The 19,169-nt window shown below is 39.8% G+C and overlaps 4 protein-coding genes across 4 annotated transcripts; 2 read left to right on the forward strand and 2 right to left on the reverse strand.

Moving 5' to 3' along the window:
• Positions 1–55: 55 nt before the first annotated feature.
• Positions 56–1,980, reverse strand: si:ch1073-44g3.1 (uncharacterized protein LOC797133 homolog). The gene is made up of 2 exons (XM_056382934.1): positions 1,750–1,980; positions 56–1,562 (listed from the first exon to the last, which is right to left on the reverse strand). Exon 2 carries the CDS (start codon positions 1,557–1,559, stop codon positions 891–893), a length of 669 nt encoding a protein of 222 aa, XP_056238909.1. The 5' UTR covers positions 1,560–1,562; positions 1,750–1,980; the 3' UTR covers positions 56–890.
• A 323-nt stretch (positions 1,981–2,303) lies between these two features.
• On the reverse strand, positions 2,304–5,077 carry atp5po (ATP synthase peripheral stalk subunit OSCP). The gene is made up of 7 exons (XM_056383443.1): positions 4,971–5,077; positions 4,637–4,687; positions 4,427–4,537; positions 4,108–4,237; positions 3,006–3,118; positions 2,737–2,823; positions 2,304–2,568 (listed from the first exon to the last, which is right to left on the reverse strand). The coding sequence occupies exons 1-7, from the start codon at positions 4,995–4,997 to the stop codon at positions 2,458–2,460; spliced, it is 630 nt and encodes a 209-aa protein (XP_056239418.1). The 5' UTR covers positions 4,998–5,077; the 3' UTR covers positions 2,304–2,457.
• Positions 5,078–6,830: 1,753 nt separating this feature from the next.
• On the forward strand, positions 6,831–10,965 carry LOC130173899 (serine/threonine-protein phosphatase 2A catalytic subunit alpha isoform-like). The gene is made up of 7 exons (XM_056383441.1): positions 6,831–7,452; positions 7,901–8,110; positions 8,188–8,361; positions 8,466–8,555; positions 8,977–9,138; positions 9,980–10,098; positions 10,235–10,965. Exons 1-7 carry the CDS (start codon positions 7,351–7,353, stop codon positions 10,305–10,307), a joined length of 930 nt encoding a protein of 309 aa, XP_056239416.1. The 5' UTR covers positions 6,831–7,350; the 3' UTR covers positions 10,308–10,965.
• Positions 10,966–11,757: 792 nt separating this feature from the next.
• Positions 11,758–17,088, forward strand: sfxn1 (sideroflexin 1). The gene is made up of 11 exons (XM_056383440.1): positions 11,758–11,914; positions 13,771–13,940; positions 14,042–14,212; positions 14,545–14,643; positions 14,755–14,830; positions 15,190–15,275; positions 15,401–15,528; positions 15,714–15,763; positions 16,048–16,097; positions 16,618–16,665; positions 16,846–17,088. Exons 2-11 carry the CDS (start codon positions 13,777–13,779, stop codon positions 16,940–16,942), a joined length of 969 nt encoding a protein of 322 aa, XP_056239415.1. The 5' UTR covers positions 11,758–11,914; positions 13,771–13,776; the 3' UTR covers positions 16,943–17,088.
• Positions 17,089–19,169: the final 2,081 nt, after the last annotated feature.

The raw sequence follows: 19,169 nt of genomic DNA on the forward strand, positions 1-19,169 counted from the left end.
CCTCTTGTGTCTACAGGGAGGATTACATGCTTTCGATTTGGAAGAAGAGAAGTAATTTTGAAAAGACCATGTCGTTCTTTTATTTTGGTTTCACATACATCACATTAGCATTTATTACATATTCCACACAGCACTTTTCTGTTTTATGAAGTAATCTTTTTTCTAATGAACAGCATAACACCATACATGTAAATCTGGAAGTGCTTATCAAGTGAGTTTAGGGACGAAAACAGGCAATACAATACATAATCAAAACTAGATTCACAAAGTGAAGAATTAACAAATACTGTGTTCAAATGTTTATAATGCATTGAGTTTTACCAGTTCAAGCTAATTAAAATGTATTGCAGTGTCCCCTTGTTAGGTATGATGCAGGATAATATCACAAAATAAAATACATATTGAACTGGACAACACAGAAAGGACAATTACACATCCACATATTTATGGTAAGGAAAAAGCTGATTTCATAGGCTGTTTCAACTAAAATGCAATTTTTATAAATGTAGAAAATATCACAAGAAGCTGGCCATAGAAATGTTAAAGCAGAGTAAGAAAACGTGTTACAACTCAGAGGAACACAACGCTTGAGGGGAAAAAAGATCCACTCTCCAGTGAGGTTCGAACCACAAACTGATACATACATTTTTTGCCTATACTGATTGGTGTGATTAATTCATATGCATGCATCTCTTCCAAACTGGAGTAACATACTTCTGATTCAGTCATTTATTATGAGAGGATGAAGATAATGTCAACCACTGTACAGTGAAAACTCAGTCAGAGCCATTTCAAATGACACAGTTATTTTTGAAAACATTTGAAGGCAATGTTTTCCTCAGTGTCCTCTTACTGGATGCACTCAAATATTTTTCAAGCTAGCTGCAGAACTATTCTCTGGTTTCATCCACTTTGCTACTTGGCTCACAGAGGTCTCTTTTCTCCATCATGGTGTATGGAAAAGGTGGAACATCACAGGCAGTGAAGTCCAGTTTCTTGGGAACACTGCAGTTGCTAAAGTCAAGTTTCTTGCCGCTGTCACAACCAAACTCCAGCTTCTTGAGCCGGGCTAGACTCTTGATGCTGCCAGGGGGCCTGCCGGGGCTGACCTTATATCCTGCTGCTTTGGTGGTACCAAGGGGCCTCCCCGGGCTGGTTTTGAACCCAGCTGCTTTAGTTGTTCCAAGTGGACGTCCAGTACTTGTTCGGTAACCAGCAGACTTTGTGGTCCCTGATGGTCTCCCTCTCCGCCCTGACTTAACAATGCCCTTCTTCTTCTTAGAGCTATCGGGCCCTGCAGCTTCATTGCCCCTGATTCTTACTGTCTGAGTCTGGAAGTCGTTCTGGGTGTCTTGCATTTGGCATGCCATGGCTTTGTGCATGCCCTGTGGCAGAGGGGCTAGGCCAGCAAGAGACAGCTGCAAACCAGGGTTGGTTGGAGAGGGGTAGAATTTGTTGGACTGGGTGCTACATAAATCAAAGTGGCTGGCTGGATGACAGTCCTCTGCCAGTCCACTCATACAATAGTCATTGCTGCTACTGGTCACTTGATGCATCATTTTCTGTTGGGAGTGCAGAGAAATAAACATTAGGCAGAAAGGCACTACAAATGCACGTTTACCCTGACAAACACAAACCCAAAGAAGCATTTTTAATAGCTTGCTTTTGGTGGAGAAAACAGGCCTTGTAGCGTTGCAACACTAAACGTAAGTATTGTCACATGCAAACAGTAAAATGAATTGTTCGTACCTCATTTGTTGGTGGACGTTGGGCTGGAAAGGGTTAATTTCGAATCGCATACATTTTCTTTCTCTGACAGCCACATCTTCGTGAAGACGCTGCACAAACTACGCCCTGGCATCCATGGCTATTGTCTTGCAGCGTCCCTGTTTTTTCTGTTGCCTATTTTCTGTTCATTTAATCCTTTAGGCAGAGGTTTAGATGAGAGAGGCAGCCATTTTCGCCTGGAAAAAAAATTAATAAAACAGGATGCGCTGACCACGCATGCGCACTAAGGCTTTCAGGAAACGCAAGGCAGATTAGTGTCACCCAATGTGGCTCTACCAAAAAACTATATTAAATATAATCTTAATAGCAGAACGTGGGTTTCTACCAACAAAAAGTCACAAAAGATTATTATTTGATGCTATTGTAGCAACTACCAAGTGCTACATTATCTACCACTTATACAAATGCAAAAAACAAAAAAACAAAACAAAAAAAAAACATGTCTACATTATCACTGGTCATTGATAAAAATTTGAGCTCAAGTGTCATAACAACAACAATGACAACAAAGACCATTCTTCATTTTTTTGTAGTTTTTATTAACATCCATATGAACTTAAGCACAGACACTGGATTTATTTTCAGTGCTGGAACAGGTAGCAATATACATTTATCAGCGTTTCCTCCGATGGTCGTCTCTGATCTTTTGCAAAATTAAGTCCATGGGACTTAAGTTTCTCTGATGAGCTTGGTCAGCTTCTGAATCTTTGTTTTGGTGGACATGTCCACATACTTGTCGCCGATGCTGACAATCATGCCCCCAAGAATTGCAGGATCCGACTGTGAAGAAATGACAACAGTTGAAATTACAGATGATTTAAATTTACACTACGACTGATTCACTAAATTGGCATCAAAATGATTTGCTTCACCTTTACTTTTATCGTGATGAAGTAACACCAACTGCAATATGGTAATATGTATGTTTCTGATGTATTTACACAGTACCTTTGTCTCCAGCTTGATGGTTTCACCCTTCTGGAGAAAGCCCTTGAGAGCGACTTTCAGATCAGCAAGATTAACTTCATCCAAAGGCTGAAATGGATAAATACGCATTGCATGACTGTACAATATATATATAGCAAGCAAAAATCTAAATATTAAAGTTAGAGTGACTGATACATAATAGGGGCTGTTTTTATGAGGTGATTTGTTTTGCGGTGTAGATTTAACAAAGGTATGCAGGAACATATCCTACATGTCCACCCATGTCATACCTGAGCAGTAGTGACTGAGCAGATGACCTCTCCACGGTGAGCACTCATCATCTTGCCGAAAGCACTGATCACATCACCAGTTAGAGTAAGACGACCATTGTCAGCCAAAACATCTGCAAAACAAAAAGCAGAATACGTTTGGGTTTTTCTGCATTACCAATTGTCAGCCATCAGTTGAACCTTTACACAGTGAGCAAACATTACAGAGTACAGCTCATGTTTTGTATTACATTACTTCAAAATAAATATCGTCCTTCATTTTATCAAACTTGTCCTGCCATATACAATTTTTGCTAAAATGTGAAATTTTGGAAAATAAGCTCCAAACTTAATTTACAGCATGATCAATATCAACATAGTACTCCTATGCTGACTGAAACATGGGATTTGTGTAATGCAGCTGCGGAGAATGCATTGTGCAGTTTACAGTTGGCCTGTTTAAAAAGGCATTTTTATCTACAACATTTGCATTTGAGAATGTTTTTATTCGTTTACGATTTTCCCACTTAATTAAAACCTTGCACAACAAGTTTCATATCTGTGTTGCCTATTGTAGTTATTTGGTCTGACATCGCTTTAGGTCTCCATAGAGGTCACAGGAACAAGACATAAAAAAATATGTCCGTGGTGAGAGAATCAAACTTATTGCATTAAAAAATAAAATTGCATTTTTAAGTGTATTAGTTGTGATACAAATATTACATTACTTCTGAAAATAAACAAATATGTAAAATGTGAATGGTTTACATGTAGGATCCTGTGAGACCTCTTGATGATGATCTCTTTTGGGTACAAAAAGCAAATGTTCATGTTGTCTCATGTTGCTGGTTGACCATAACTCTTTTATTACTCACCATGTTCATCAATGTAAGTGAGAAACACTTCTGTTATTTCACATTTCTGTAATCCATATTGACCTGAATCCTCTTAAACTCATTTCGTTATAACTATTTGTATGACCCCTACGCTGCACTCACACACAGACTATACACCAACAAAACCTGCAATGGTCTTTTTGAACTATGATTAATATTATGCAATGCTAAGACAGAGGCCAGCACATAACAATAGGACCACTTAACCCCTGCTAGGGAACACTCACTAATGAGGTTGATGGTGATGGGTGAAACCTTTGCCTTTGCCAGAGCATCAGTGAAAGCCTTCTGCTTGATGTTGCGCTTTACATGAGGATTCATAACAATACCAGAAATCTTGGGATCCTTGATCATGGTCTGAAAAACAAGATGGCACAAAGCAAAAGGTGACTGAGTTAATGTAGTAGAGGAAAGGCAGATTGGGCTGAAGCTGCTTTTATTACCAAAGTTTGACACACAACAGACCATTATACAAATGGTTTATTATTCAATTATAAAGTACACTAATTTCATCAGTCATTGACCTACAATTCAGGGTTGACTTACAGACACTTTCCCCAGCTCCTGCTCCACTTGGTCCAGTTTGTTCTGCTTGCTGGCAGCTGAGAACAGAGCAGTGGCATAGCGGCCCTCCACTCCATACACCTGGATGGGAGGCTAGAAGGACATAAACACAGATAAAATAAACTGCCACCGTTTTATTAATCCTGGTACTGTCTGTAGACAAGTGGTTATGCTCGGTTTGACATTATTTACCTTGACCAGCTTTGCTGCAGGTCTGATCACAGACGTGCTGAACTGGCGGACCTAGAGGTGCAAAATTACATGGTCTCAACACAGAGAAACCAGAACTTCAACCGATGAACTTTTGGTGCGCTTCGTGTCATTTACGTTAAAGACAGCTAGCTGGTAGGCTAACACGTTAGCAGTCATTCAAGTGCAATGCCTCGCGTGAATTTGTTGGACATTTAGCCTTACTCCCTGGTTATCAGAAGGAATATAATACTTAAGACATGTTTTTAAGCTATAAAATTTTCCATCAGAAGTAACATAATAAGAAATAAAACCCCAAAATCATTGAATGTCTTACCTGCTGCCCTAGCATGTGTGCTGCCATTTTCTCCTACAGCTGTCTAGAGTAGAACAAATGACTGCGCATGTGCATTTGAGAGGAAGGCGTGTAGTTATGGGTAATGTAGTTTTCCAGCACAGCGCAGTCTGAGATGTTTTTAAATGATCAAAAATATCTCACTATAAACATTATGTTAAGTGTCGAAATGCTATGAAAGACTTGACAAAATGCTTTTGATAAACTTGATAAAATGTTTTATTAGTATAAAGCCCACTGGTTGTGTATTGTAACAGATAGTCCTAATTTTATATAAAGTGAATTTATGTAACCGGCAGTTCAGTAGCTATTTCCTACCTTACAGAAAGAGCAACATCTCTTTGAAGCAATTTTATGTCACTGTTTTACACAATGAGCTCACTCATTTGACATTGACCAAACTGCCTATTTGATAACCAGACTGGATAAGATACCTCACTTTTTGCCCCAAAAGAGTAAATCAAATTGACAATACTGGCATGTGTTTGTTTTGTTTTTGTTTTTTTCTTCTCTAAACGATGCCTATCTGCAACAGGCACCCATGTGTGTCTTCAGAAATTGTTTGTTTTTAACAAAATTACTTTTCAGTTTATTCATCTTTTGCACATTGCCATCATTTTGAGGTATGATACATAATGGAATACAAGATAATGACCCTTTTTTACAGTGTCCATGTTATTTAGTAAGCATGCAAATAAAACTTTTACAAAGTGCTTCTCAGACACAAAACATGATAAAACAATTGCATAACACAAGCAAAAAAAAATGTATAGGAACAAATCATGACAAAGAAGCAACAATAAAATTACTTTGAGAATAAATAGGTTTTGAAGCACTTTACAAATAAATCTTAAATGATACCAGTTCAAACGTCATCCAAGTCCTAAAAGATAATTGTGTCCAGACTGGCACAAAATTTGTTTTGGTAGCTGGTTAGAAGGACAAATAAGGCAGATCCTGGCTGCAAAAAACAGGCAATCTAACCATGTTTAAGCAACTAAATTAAGATAACTAGCTGGCAGCAAAGTTAATTTAAAATATCTATTTAAAGCTGCATTAGCTGATTTTTTACTGGCCACCTGGGGGAAGAAGAATTCACAACAAGCTGACAGACATACAACTTTGAAATATTATCACCTAATAAAATTATTATAGCTAATGGTTTTAGGTTTAAATAGACATGTTTACATTTTAGCTCTGATTTGGTCTCTACCAACTCCTGTTTAGCTTGCTTTCTTCATAAGCTAGTTATTGTTTGCTGTGTGGGGCAGGGCAGGTGTACAGTCAGTTTACCTGAACTTTTTTGCTGAATACATTTGCTTGCTGCTGCTGAAAACAGTCCACAACTGTGTTAACACTAAATCATAGAGTAAATCTGTGGTGTGTAAAAACCAAGACAATCATCTGTGGCTTAAACGCTCGGCAGGTCTGCCAGGTTGTTTGATAATTCTTTGTGGGTTTGTCACACTCAGTGACACCATACTTATATTTTAGCTGGCTTTTCCTGTTATCTTAACTTTTAAGATACAAACCTACTACATCTGATTTAACATCAGTGGAAGCTTGTTAGTCATCATTGAAACTACCATTAGCGCCTGGAAACGATAATAGCTTTCGCTTTTCCATGAGCACCGAGCTAATCTGCCCAAATTGTCAAATGTTTTTCTGTAAATCATTCAGTAGACTGAACAAATTTACCATCTCAGTCATATGTTATCTGAGTACTAACTGTTCAAATTTACTCACCTTCTAGGTTGGTTAATCTGTAATTTGTTGATTTATTTTTTGGCAACATTACTCTCCAAAGGTTGGTGCTGACAGTTTTTCCGCCAGCAGGGGGCAGCTCAACCAGACATTTTACTTTTAAACCAGCATTCAGGAAACACAACAACAGCAGGCAAAAACAAGATACAATAAAATAATAAATTCGGTTTAAATCCACTCGCTCCTACTAATAAACTCGACTTTTTTAAATCCACCTTGAGGGGTTTACCAGGGGTACGATGACGTACATATGATTTGTGGCTCAGCCTCGATTTGGACAACAGTACGCAGGACTGGGTCTTCAATTTCTGAGCTGTTTTTATAGTCTTTATGACATTGGTCTTTTAACAAGGAGAGGTGGATCATTTCCGTATCATGTAAACTTAAATACTTTGGTCCCCACAAGACAGCAGGGACGCAGGGCAGGTGACGCATTCGTTTTCGCGGAGCACACACCCGCACATACACATACGCACACAAGCTGCGAATGACCACAGAGCTTACTGGGACGTAACCGGGCCATTAAAACCAAATAACCAGAGGTTTTTCCCGTGGAATTTTAAAGCTGGTCGGCTCGCTAGCTGACAGCAAAACAGGCATGGACGACAAGTCATTCACCAAGGAGTTGGACGGATGGATTGAGCAACTGAATGAGTGCAACCAGCTCACAGAGAATCAGGTCAAAGTCCTATGCGAAAAGGTAAGGTTTGCGCAGGAAGGCGGACGAGCAATTAGTACCCGTCTTTAGCTTTCAACCGTTAGCCGTCACGTCTCCTGGCTTAGTAGAAGTGTGGTCTGGACTAACGACAGCTAATGCATGTGGCCTTGCCCTGGAGAGCACCATTTGGCTGCAGCTCCATGCAGTACGTTGCTAAAGGGGCCGACGCGGCAAGAAGATGGAGGGGGATGCCTGCAAACATGTTTTCCCTAACTACGCCCACTCTTGGTACCTCTTCACCACTGGAGTGCACTGGCACTAAACACAGCAAACTGTATTATATTCTGCTGTAGCCCCGATGAATATTCATTGTTTGGCTTTAATACGTCTTGTTTACAACACATACCCACTGTACCCACCTACACTGCACCATACTCTGTGTTACATGTTAATCAGCATCATCCTATGTGTTCTTGGTCCATCTTTTAAGGCCAAGGAGATCCTGACGAAGGAGTCCAATGTGCAGGAGGTGAGATGTCCAGTGACAGTCTGCGGAGATGTCCATGGTCAGTTTCATGACCTAATGGAGCTGTTTAAGATCGGAGGGAAGTCTCCAGACACCAACTACCTCTTTATGGGAGACTATGTTGACAGAGGCTACTACTCTGTGGAGACAGTTACACTCCTGGTTTCACTGAAGGTAAAAATGTTTCAAAAACTTGTAAAGTGGCAAATTATTGTTGTGTTTTATTTAAAAATACGTTTTTTTTTTTATAGGTAAGGTTTCGTGAAAGAATCACAATTCTCAGAGGGAACCATGAGAGCAGACAGATCACACAAGTGTATGGCTTCTACGATGAGTGCTTGAGGAAATATGGAAATGCCAATGTTTGGAAGTACTTCACAGATCTGTTTGACTATCTGCCCCTCACTGCATTAGTAGATAACCAGGTGAGACTGTTGTATCCACATATGCCTCCTGTGATGTTTCCTTTATAGCACTGACACCGGGTCTGTGTCATTTGTGTATTAACATATATCCATTATTCTTTAAGATTTTCTGTCTCCATGGAGGATTGTCCCCTTCAATAGACACGTTGGAACACATCAGAGCGCTGGATCGCTTGCAGGAGGTTCCTCATGAGGTAAATTCAGTCCATGTAAAGTCCAGAGTGATTTCACTAGACGTACTTGCTGTGATGACATTTGGATATTTAAAACATTTATATTAAAAAGGTACGCTGGTGAGTGTAGCAGCAATCTTACAATTTCACACTATTTATGAGCATAATCTGCTAAACATTCAAACTGAGTAGATTCCATCATAAAGTCTGAGCTGAAACAATTAATTGGTGTTTTGAGAGGCATTTATGCTTGAGATAATAGATAGAAGCTACTAAGGTCCCTTGCCATATTCGAACCAGAGATGTCGTGGTGCATGGTCAACAACTTTAATTAAACAAAACATGCAATCTAAATATTTCAACTTGGTCTGTGGAAAATTGTGACAATTTTATGCATCTTTCAATATACTAAATAGCACCTATGTTTCCCTTCCTGTTTCAGGGTCCCATGTGTGACTTGTTATGGTCAGACCCAGATGACCGTGGCGGTTGGGGCATCTCACCTCGTGGTGCTGGTTACACCTTCGGGCAGGACATTTCCGAGACTTTCAACCATGCAAACGGCCTAACTTTGGTCTCAAGAGCCCACCAGCTGGTGATGGAGGTACTTTAACTTTGTGTACTCTAACAGTCTTAGCATCCCTCAATTTTTCCAGATGTTACTGAAATTTACATAGTGTAGCGTCTCGCCTTTTCTGATATTAAAGCATAAAACAAATAAATTATAAAGATTTTACAAAATAGATCATGGAATAAAAATGTTCTGGTTCATTCAGCAGCCGAACAAACTCACGACATTCTTTCTACAATGGAAATGAAATGTTGTTTGGAAACATCTGTTCCCACAGATGTGTTGCACTTGCAGTTTGCTTTGCTGTGACCTTCTGTCCAGTTCATCCAGCTCCATGGGGTTTAAGTCTGGAGACTGTGCTGCTCTTCCATCATGTGAAGCCACCGTCTACTTCTTTTCTTCTAATGTTTTGGGTCATTGTCTTGCTGTAGGATGAACCCCTGACCAACCAGTCTGCCTTCCTTTGTTATTTGACTTGCCTCACCATTCTGACAGCAATATACAGTAATACTTCCTGCAGTATAATATTCTCTTTATTTTTTATAGGGTTTACAGGAATTGTTTGCACTTTTAAGGCTTCGTTTGCTTCCATTGCTGCAAGAAAAAGTTACTAATATATTTATGTGTTTTTTTCAGTTTTTAACTACCTTGGGCAATTTTCCACTTGCCTGTGCCGTTTTAGGTTATTCACTGGACTTGAACTGTTTAAACAAATTTCAATAAAAACTGGAAAAATGGGGTTTCTAAAACTTTTGACTAGTAGTATATTTGCTTAAAGTAATCTTTTTTTTCCTTGGAGACACTGCAGATGCAGTCATGACATTACATGTTGTGAATTGAAAATAGGTCACATGCATCTAATCTCTTAATCTAGGGTTATAATTGGTGCCATGACCGCAATGTAGTGACGATCTTCAGTGCACCAAACTATTGTTATCGGTGTGGAAACCAGGCAGCAATCATGGAACTTGATGACACATTGAAATACTCCTTGTAAGTAAAGTTTTTTTATTATTATATTAATATAACTGTGTTTGTTCGTATGGACGTTTGGCACTTCCTTTAAACATAATTACTACCACCAAAAAATTTCAAAAATGAGTTGAGGAGTCATGCCCCTCTTTTTTAGCCTACAGTTCGACCCTGCACCACGCAGAGGAGAACCCCATGTGACACGGCGTACTCCGGACTACTTCCTGTAAAGATCTCTGGTGAGGATGGCAACAGGCTACACAGAGGCTTGACAAAAGAAGCATTCATTATACCATGGACCAAAAAAATGTGTGCCATAATCACAATGAGAATGGAAACTATCACATCTAGTTAAAGACCACCATCCTTTCAATTTTTTCCTCTCTGTGCATGATGTTTTTATTGCTAGAAATTGATTGCTACTTTGAACATTACCGTCACAATACCTGCTGGTTTGTCAGGAAAATGAATGAACTAATGCTGAGAATAACAACTAAATGTAAGTAATCTTTGTGTTAGGGTGTTAATGATGACCAGAGTGTGTTGACATATACGGTATATAAGCTGCATCTTTCACTTGGCATGGCCTCAATTCAAAGGTTGCAGTAAATATAATGTGAACTTGTTTCTTTTTGTAATTGAAGCGCAACAGTTTATTTTGTGAAGTGAGCTGATAGGGTTAGATGTCAGAAATGAATATGTTCTCTTTGCACTTTTGTATTTGATTTTTATCACATGGCACTGACAGACTACGTTCCTTTTTATACCCTGTTAAAGTGTAAGTAGCTCTCTTTCTGCTCTGCTGTCTCTGATGAGAGTTAATGTAATTCATTTAAGCAGGCAATATTGGTACGAATGGCATCAGTTGTAAAAAAAAATATATATATATATATTATATATATATATATATATATATATATATATATAATAACTAAATGTTTTGCAGCCACAGCTACATGAAATAAAGACTGAAGTTGCTTCGTCATTTATTTCGTCATGGTACAGTTTGTGGCATTATTTGTAACAGCTCTCATCAGTCACCACTAGATGGAAACAGACGCCCAAAATCAGCCCATGATCAACTCAGACAAGATAATCAGCATCGTGATAAGCAGGATTAGTGTGAGAGTACAGGAAACTGGGTAATTTTATTTATTTGTGTTTTTATTGTAATCGTAATTATTTACTATATCGTGATTTTAAAACCATAAAGGGACAAGACTGCTACTTTGCATCATATCACTCCAAGCCATATTGGCAACTAATTTTGCTTTTAATTTTGTTTTATGTGTGTTCTTACGTCTTTATTTTTATTTATTTTATATATGAAGGAATGCTTTCACTGACATTGATGTTGGCTATTCATGTCAATGTCTAGTGTGCGTGTGCGTGTGCGTGTGTGTGTGTGTGTGGAAATCCTGCAAAAGTTTTACTAGTTATTAATGATTTACTGCCCGTGAATCAATGTAGCGAAAATGTCAGAGCATTAACGGATGTGGTGCTCACCTCGCTGCTGAAAATAAAAGCCTCATTTAAAGGACAAAGTGAAATGAAAGTTCATGTGTCACCTCAGATGCTAACCCAAGATTTTACAGTTTTATTGAACAGCAGGAAATCTTGCATTTTCAGAAGTGTTTTTCTGTATGCACTTAAAATGACCACTGCAGTGTTTTCCTGTGTGTATTTCCACACGGAGACAGGACTTTTACTTCCTCAGTGAGGTTCGTGACACTGGGGGATGTGCCTCTGTGTGCTGTGCTGACGCTGCTGCATGTAAAATTAGCTGGCTGCAGCCTTTCAGGGACACCTCTTGCGGACCGCCGGAGCCCACAGTGCAGTAAGTAACCTCTTTGTATTTTTTTTTTTCAAACGAATCCGTCGAGACATCGACATTAGAAGGAAAAATGACCATCGTGCACTTGTGTGTCAAATGAAGGAAACTGTGATTAGACCTGTCTGGCTCCTTGGGAAAAGCCTTCTTAGACGTGTGGATGTGGCAGGCTGATACTAGTTGAATCTGGGGCTCACAGCTGGACAGATGCCGTGTCTAATTAGCCGTTTCCCAACATTAATACTGGTATTTTTATTGTTTGGTGAAAGGTTCCGGCGCTTTGCTCAGATGCAGAGACACCTCCAGTTACAGTCCAGATTTGACTGGTCTACGTCGGGTCGAACAATTAACCGTATCCAGTCACTGAGCATGTTTACCCTGCGACCACCGCCAGAAAGCAGCATTTATACTAGATGTCAGATGCACAAAAAATGAAGGTTATAATGCCTGTCATCAGATGCTACCTATAGTATTTAGGTGATATCTTTGATTGTACAGGTTAATGTGTAGCCGCGCAGGCCGCCTTTGATTGGATGAGAGTGAGGGCAGATGCAGTTGAGGGTTTATAGATCAAAGGCCGTGTCAGTCCAAAGTTCAGTCCTCTGGTATAACCTTCATTAGTCATTTAGGGTTATATTAATATGATCGTTTTTAACATTTGGGGGTTTGACAGCAGCCAGTGTCCTGCAGCCTCCGTGCAGACCAACTCAGTGATTTCGTGTTTTATTGGATAAGCTCAGAGAAGGGGGTGTTTTGTTGCCATCTCGTGAGAACCCCATGGAGTTTAATTTAATTTAAAGAGACAGCACGCCTTCTGCACTACACAGTCGCCAGCAAACAGGAGAGTTGTCTGTTTTCTTGTCAATCCAGCAGCCATCTTTGGTGCAATTTCAGGTGGAGTTTCGTCGTCCTGCTGCAGATCCTTGCATAGACTTGCTGTGCTATCTGTGTCTCCCTGGTCTTCCAGTGGAGCTTGGAACAAATGGTTAAAAAACCAGATCAGACTGGGTTACAGTGACCCCCACACACTGGGAGGAATGAGCATGCTGCAGGCACATCCACAAAGCTGATGTTTTTGATAGTGCACTGTCTATTCATTGCAGGCCAGTCTTATCTGGTTCCAGATTGTGAAATCATAAATGCATAAAGCTTTAATGAAATACCCACTGGTAGTGGACATATTAAAATCCTAATGTTGCATAACCTACTGTACGTAACTCACAGTATCCTAATACAATTTATAGTTTAATGATTAAAAATAAGAAATGCTTTGCTCACTTGCTCACAACATACATGCAAAGGGCTTTGTCACTTTCCAAGAGCTGCTTTTCAGCCACAGTCTGGGGGGTTGGTGTGTGCCCGTAATGGGGCTTTGCAGTTTAGCACTTCACAACCCTTGTGTCAGGTCAGCCATCACCATAGCAACATTATGCTGAATTAGCAGCATGGCAATCCAGAAAAGAAACATTTTTTTCAGTCCTCCTTCACTGACTTGTATCTGCAAAAGAAAAAAAGGTCCGAAGGGCTGTAAGCTCCTGGGGTGAGTGCTGGAGCAGGGCCCGGATTCCACGAAAAATATCACTAACTATCAGCTTAAGACCATGCAGCTATGAAACACAGTCTTTCCAAATAACTAATCAGTTTTCAGTTTTCAGTTTTCAGTTTTCAGTTTTCGATGATCCAGTATGGAGATCTTTGTGCTTTAATTCAGCATGTTTGTCTCAGATTGCTATCACTGCTTCCATGTATTTACCCCAGAAGAAGGTTACTGGAAAATCTTTGAACCATAAAGCATTATCCATACATTTACTGCTCACTGACAGAAACCTGATATGATTATTGCAACATTTTCCTTTCCCCAGATAAATATGGCAGCAGAGCTATCCACTTCCATAAACATCAAGGAGCCCCGGTGGGACCAGAGCACATTTGTAGGTCGGGCTAAACATTTCTTCACTGTCACAGACCCCAGGAACATCCTCCTCACCAACGAACAACTAGCCCATGCACACAAAATTATCACTGATTACAGGTAAACGGTGCTGCAGCTACAAAGTCAGTCGCAATTTACCAATAACCAGATATAATTCATTGCTGTTATTAGATGAAGTTTGCTTCTTTGTCATCTTGCAGGCAAGGTATAGTCTCTCCAGGGTTGACAGAGGATGAACTGTGGAGAGCCAAATATGTTTTTGACTCGGCTTTCCATCCCGATACTGGGGAGAAGATGATCCTGATTGGCCGCATGTCAGCGCAGGTTCCAATGAACATGACCATCACTGGATGCATGATGACATTTTACAAGTGAGAACGTGGTTTTGGAGTATTTGACTGTAACACCAAGCTTATACATTTATGATTATTACTGCCACTATTCCTACTTCTACTACTTAAACTATTACCATTACTAATAGGCCTTTTTCATAGAAAACCTTTTCACATGTTGCAATATGAAAATCATAGGTGTAAAAAATTTGATTTAATCTATTATTACTTGTTTCTTAGCCAACAGTATTCCTATAGCTTAAATGATTAATTATCAGTGAATTATTATGTGTTACTGAAGAACATCTGGCAAGGAAAATATTTCTACAACTCTCCATTGTCCTTGATTTCTACTGTTTTAAATCTTGCAGATCAACTCCAGCTGTGTTGTTCTGGCAGTGGATCAATCAGTCTTTCAACGCAATAGTCAATTATACCAACAGGAGTGGCGATGCTCCGATCACAGTCAGGTAAGGGACAGACATGTTGGTGCTGACACTGGCCCCAGTTAACCCTTTAGTTCAACAGTTTTTGTGTGGACAGTTTTTGTGTGATGTGACCGGTGACTCTTTTGTTTGCAGTCAGCTTGGCACAGCTTATGTGTCTGCCACCACAGGGGCAGTTGCCACCGCTCTAGGACTAAATGCACTAACAAAGGTATCAGTTCATCTAACCCCATTCCACATCTCATTTTAATGCATTGACCTCAGCCGCATGGGTGTGCTGACGTGAAGTTAGCCACGCACAAATAGTCTCTTTGTCATAGAGGAGCCATATTATTTACAGGGTCATGCTCTGTATTCAGCATGTTGTCATGCCAGCTTTTATAGTGACTTTGTGTTGGTACATCTTACTGGTAGAAAAGCCTTCACGTACAGTATCTGAAATATAACCTGTAATAACCTTAGGCCTCTACTGGTCTGAAAGGTGAAATTGGTTGTGCTGTCAGGATACAGCATAACCAAGTGTTTCATTTCTTCCCTCCTGTTTTTTATGCCTCCTCTCTTCTGCTGTAGCATGTTTCACCTCTGATTGGACGGTTTGTTCCATTTGCTGCTGTAGCTGCTGCTAACTGCATCAACATCCCACTGATGAGACAAAGGTAAGGAGCAATTTCAACACCTAGTGGCCTTGACCTTCAGAAGACACAACACTAATGATTAAAATGCGTCATCGTAGTAGACACTGTATAATAAATGACCGTTTTGCGTTGCTCCTTGTCTTCAGAGAACTTCAACACGGCATTCCTATAACAGATGAGAACGACAACAGGTTAGGAGAGTCGACGAAAGCTGCACAGCAGGCTATCTCTCAGGTTGTGGTCTCCAGAATCCTCATGGCTTCTCCAGGAATGGGTACGAACATCTTTGTGTCACCAGCTCATTTAGACGCCTGCTGTGAGGTTCATTAACCCCACTCTGCCAGCTGATGGCATCTTTTAACTAAAAACAAAAACACAAGTGTAAAAACACCAACTTTGCAATTGTAAAATTTTACTTGACAATGCATTAGTAATAAGAAATATTTTGTGTCTTTTCAGCTATCCCTCCATTTCTAATGAACCATTTGGAAAAGAAGGCCTTTCTGAAGGTAGGCATATTTCTGAATTAGTTGCGTCCTTTAAGACACAAACCACAGAGGAATGCACCTGCTGCAGTAATCTTCTCAACTTCATCAATCAATCATTTAAAATACCATGACGCTTTAAACTAAATGGTGGGAACCTGATGTTCCACACTGTCTCTGCCACTTGGCTCCTTTTAGTAATCACACATCAGAGGAATGAAAAGCACTGACGACATGAGGCCACTCTAGTATGGGAATTCACCACTGCTTTTGTGCCCCTCATTCGTTTTTCTGCCTGGTCTTTTCAGAAGTTCCCATGGATGAGTGCACCTATTCAAGTCAGCCTGGTGGGATTCTGGTGAGTCGTCAGAGATGGTCCACCTGATAAGCCGCCATGTCAAATTCCTTTGAAATTTCATGCTAAAATTCTACAACAAGGACATGAAATCTCAGTGATACTAAGATTAATGTCATTAAATGTTTCTGTTCACGTTATTGTGAGGTATCTCCAGGGGAATGTGCTCATAAGACTTGTTAGTTCCCTAAGATAATATCATGATTTGATGCCTGGTTTTTGTGTGAGTTCAGAGCTCTTATCTGTGACTCAGTAATTCAGTCGTGTTAATAGTAAACTAGTAGTGGTTGTCAACATGCAGATTCTTACAACCTCTCTGGATTTTCAGTCATTTAAACAAACATTAAACCCCATATCTCGTCCTTATGTCTTCTGAAAAATTATACATTATGTAACATCCCTCGTGTCTCACTGATGTTTCCAAGAGTGTGTCCTGTTGTGCACTTGAACACACACAACACAGTAGAGCTGCAACTACAAGCTATATGCATGTGTGTTTCATAGAGTTGAGTTTCTCTTTCAGCCTGGTGTTTGCCACTCCACTGTGCTGCGCATTGTTCCCTCAAAGGAGGTGAGTGATATGTAATCTTCTGAGGTAACAGTAACCAGTCAGACTGTTGCCTTTTCTTTGGTTAATATATGCAGAGTTTGCATGATTCTTTTCTGCCTGAACTGTTGCATAATACACCTACAGTGTATGTTTTTGACCCATCAACCCCTGCAATTTCTCCCATCCCTCGCCCCGATCCAGCTCTATGTCAGTCGGCCGCTTGGAGCCCGAGCTGCAGGAGAAAATCCGGGCCAACCACCCAGGAGTGGAGAGGGTCTACTTCAACAAAGGGCTATGAGTGTGCAGCCCCCTCATCCAAACACTGCCATAACACAGCTGCAGGCTCAGTCCTCGCCTCTCTGCCAGCCCTCCTCATTCAGTGTGCCAAAGTTAAGTTTGTGTCTCCTCATTTCCACAATTCAGATGGGTATCGGAGGACTCCCTCTCTCAGTCAGTCTCTTTGTAACGAGATGTTTGCTTTTGTTAATGTGACTTTCTTGTAACTGCTAGAGAAGATTTTTCTCCGACAGGGCCGGATGAAAAGTATGATGTGTATCACGACAGATACAGCGGCCCATGTAAGATTATTTTAAAGTGGACTTTTTTTTTTTTTCCTGTGCAGTATATTTTTTTAAGTTGGTCACTTGTTGATCGTATGTTGCTGCCAAATCATTTTCATAGTCTCCTATTGAAGGTTGGCAGGCAGTTAAATTCATACCTGCATTACAACTGATCACAATCAGATCTTAACACTCATCAGTCCTCTGAGAGACCTCTGCAGTTTATGCATTTGCCAAATCTGTACTCACATTTTTTTTAGACCTCTTATCAACGATTACGACCTCGGTCTCTTAACATTGTTTGAAAGAATGACATTCACTTTAATTCCTTTTAATTCAGATCATTTTGCCAAATGAGTGACATTCAACAAGCCTTGACATTCATGACATCTAATCATGAATCTGAAAGCAATTCTCCAGGGATCCACCCTATAAAATGTGACACTATGATGGTGGTAACCATCGATGGGCCAACACGGTGCTATTTGATGTCTTAATAATCAGTGTTTATCGTACTATTTATTCTGCTTGTCAAACATGCATGAACAAACCACTCCTCATAAGAGTATCGTGGGATTTAAACATGGCTTCTCTGAAAACTAACTTTTCTGTATATTTAGTCACACCGAGGCTACGTTCAGGAGAGCCGAACGGTGGCAACAAATGTTATTAATGATCATTTCTGCAAAACACACTGGCTCTGTAGTTAATCAGGATTTTCTGATCGCAGCATTTGATCACACTGAAATTCAACAAATCATTCATGCCTTACACAGACTTGTATGGTATCTGTCTTCTGTACCTTAATGCAGCATCCTAGGAGGTTTGACTATTACCGCACAAAGTGACACATTTTAGATTGATGTGGCAGTTTTATCATATTGTTTTTAAGGTGTTATAGTACATTTATATGTGCATTTGGTGTCTACATTAGATATGGATATCAGTATTGCGGGGGCGGGGGGGGCAATATTCTAACTACAGTATTTTTCAAGAAAGAATGGTATACAGACAGATCCATACTATTTGTTTGAACTGCTCTGTTGACTGTAACATTTCAATCCAGTGGAACATCATGCAGAATTGCTTTGGTCTCATCCTGGTGAGGTTGAGAGATGTGGGAACTCCCAGCTAAAACCTCGCATCAGCAACAACCTCCTGTTTTGTGTTTCACTATACTTTGTTCTTAAAGTGAGAAATATGTACACCGTGATTGTGACATGCAGTTACATGAGCACCCACTATCACAGAGCTGTGGCCAGGTGAGCAGATAAAGTAGGTGCAGTCTGTTGTAACTTTTGTTGTAGTCAGTATTCAGATGATAATGTCAGTCTGGTATGTTCGGACACAGTTGGTGTAAACTCTGTTATATCAGCCTGAGCACCAGATTGCATTCATCCAAAAGGCTGCCATCCTTTTCCCAGCTGGCGTATGAAGCCATGATGGCCTTCATGCTCCTTGTTAACAGCTACTGTATTTTAGTGCACAAAATTAAATTGTAGGACAATTTCATATCAGAGAGACTGTACAACAACACACCAGATTTATCATTAGATATTTTGAAATCAGGGATGAGAGTGAAAACGATCGACTGAAGCCACATAACTCGCAAGAATTATTTAAATCTTTGACCAACCTATCCTCATTTTGAATCTTTAAATGATTTTAAATGTATTTTTAGGACCCAGTGTATGTTGAAATCATTTGGTTCAATTAATGCAAATGTTTACATTTTAAATTTGAAGACATCAAATGCTTGTGAAATGAATTGATTTGCTTTCATTGCATCTTCTGCTCATCATGGTGTGTGATTTCTGTAAGGTGTTTAATGTTTAATATACTGTAAATCTACTGATATATATATATATATATATATTGCTGTAAAAGTAACTTCATTTTAGGTGGTCAGTGTTTCCAGAGAGAGATGTTGGAGTCGGAGCTGTTCCCTAGCTGGTTTGAAGTGAA

Source organism: Seriola aureovittata, chromosome 8 (assembly GCF_021018895.1).
Source record: "Seriola aureovittata isolate HTS-2021-v1 ecotype China chromosome 8, ASM2101889v1, whole genome shotgun sequence".
Taxonomy (NCBI): Eukaryota; Metazoa; Chordata; class Actinopteri; order Carangiformes; family Carangidae; genus Seriola; species Seriola aureovittata.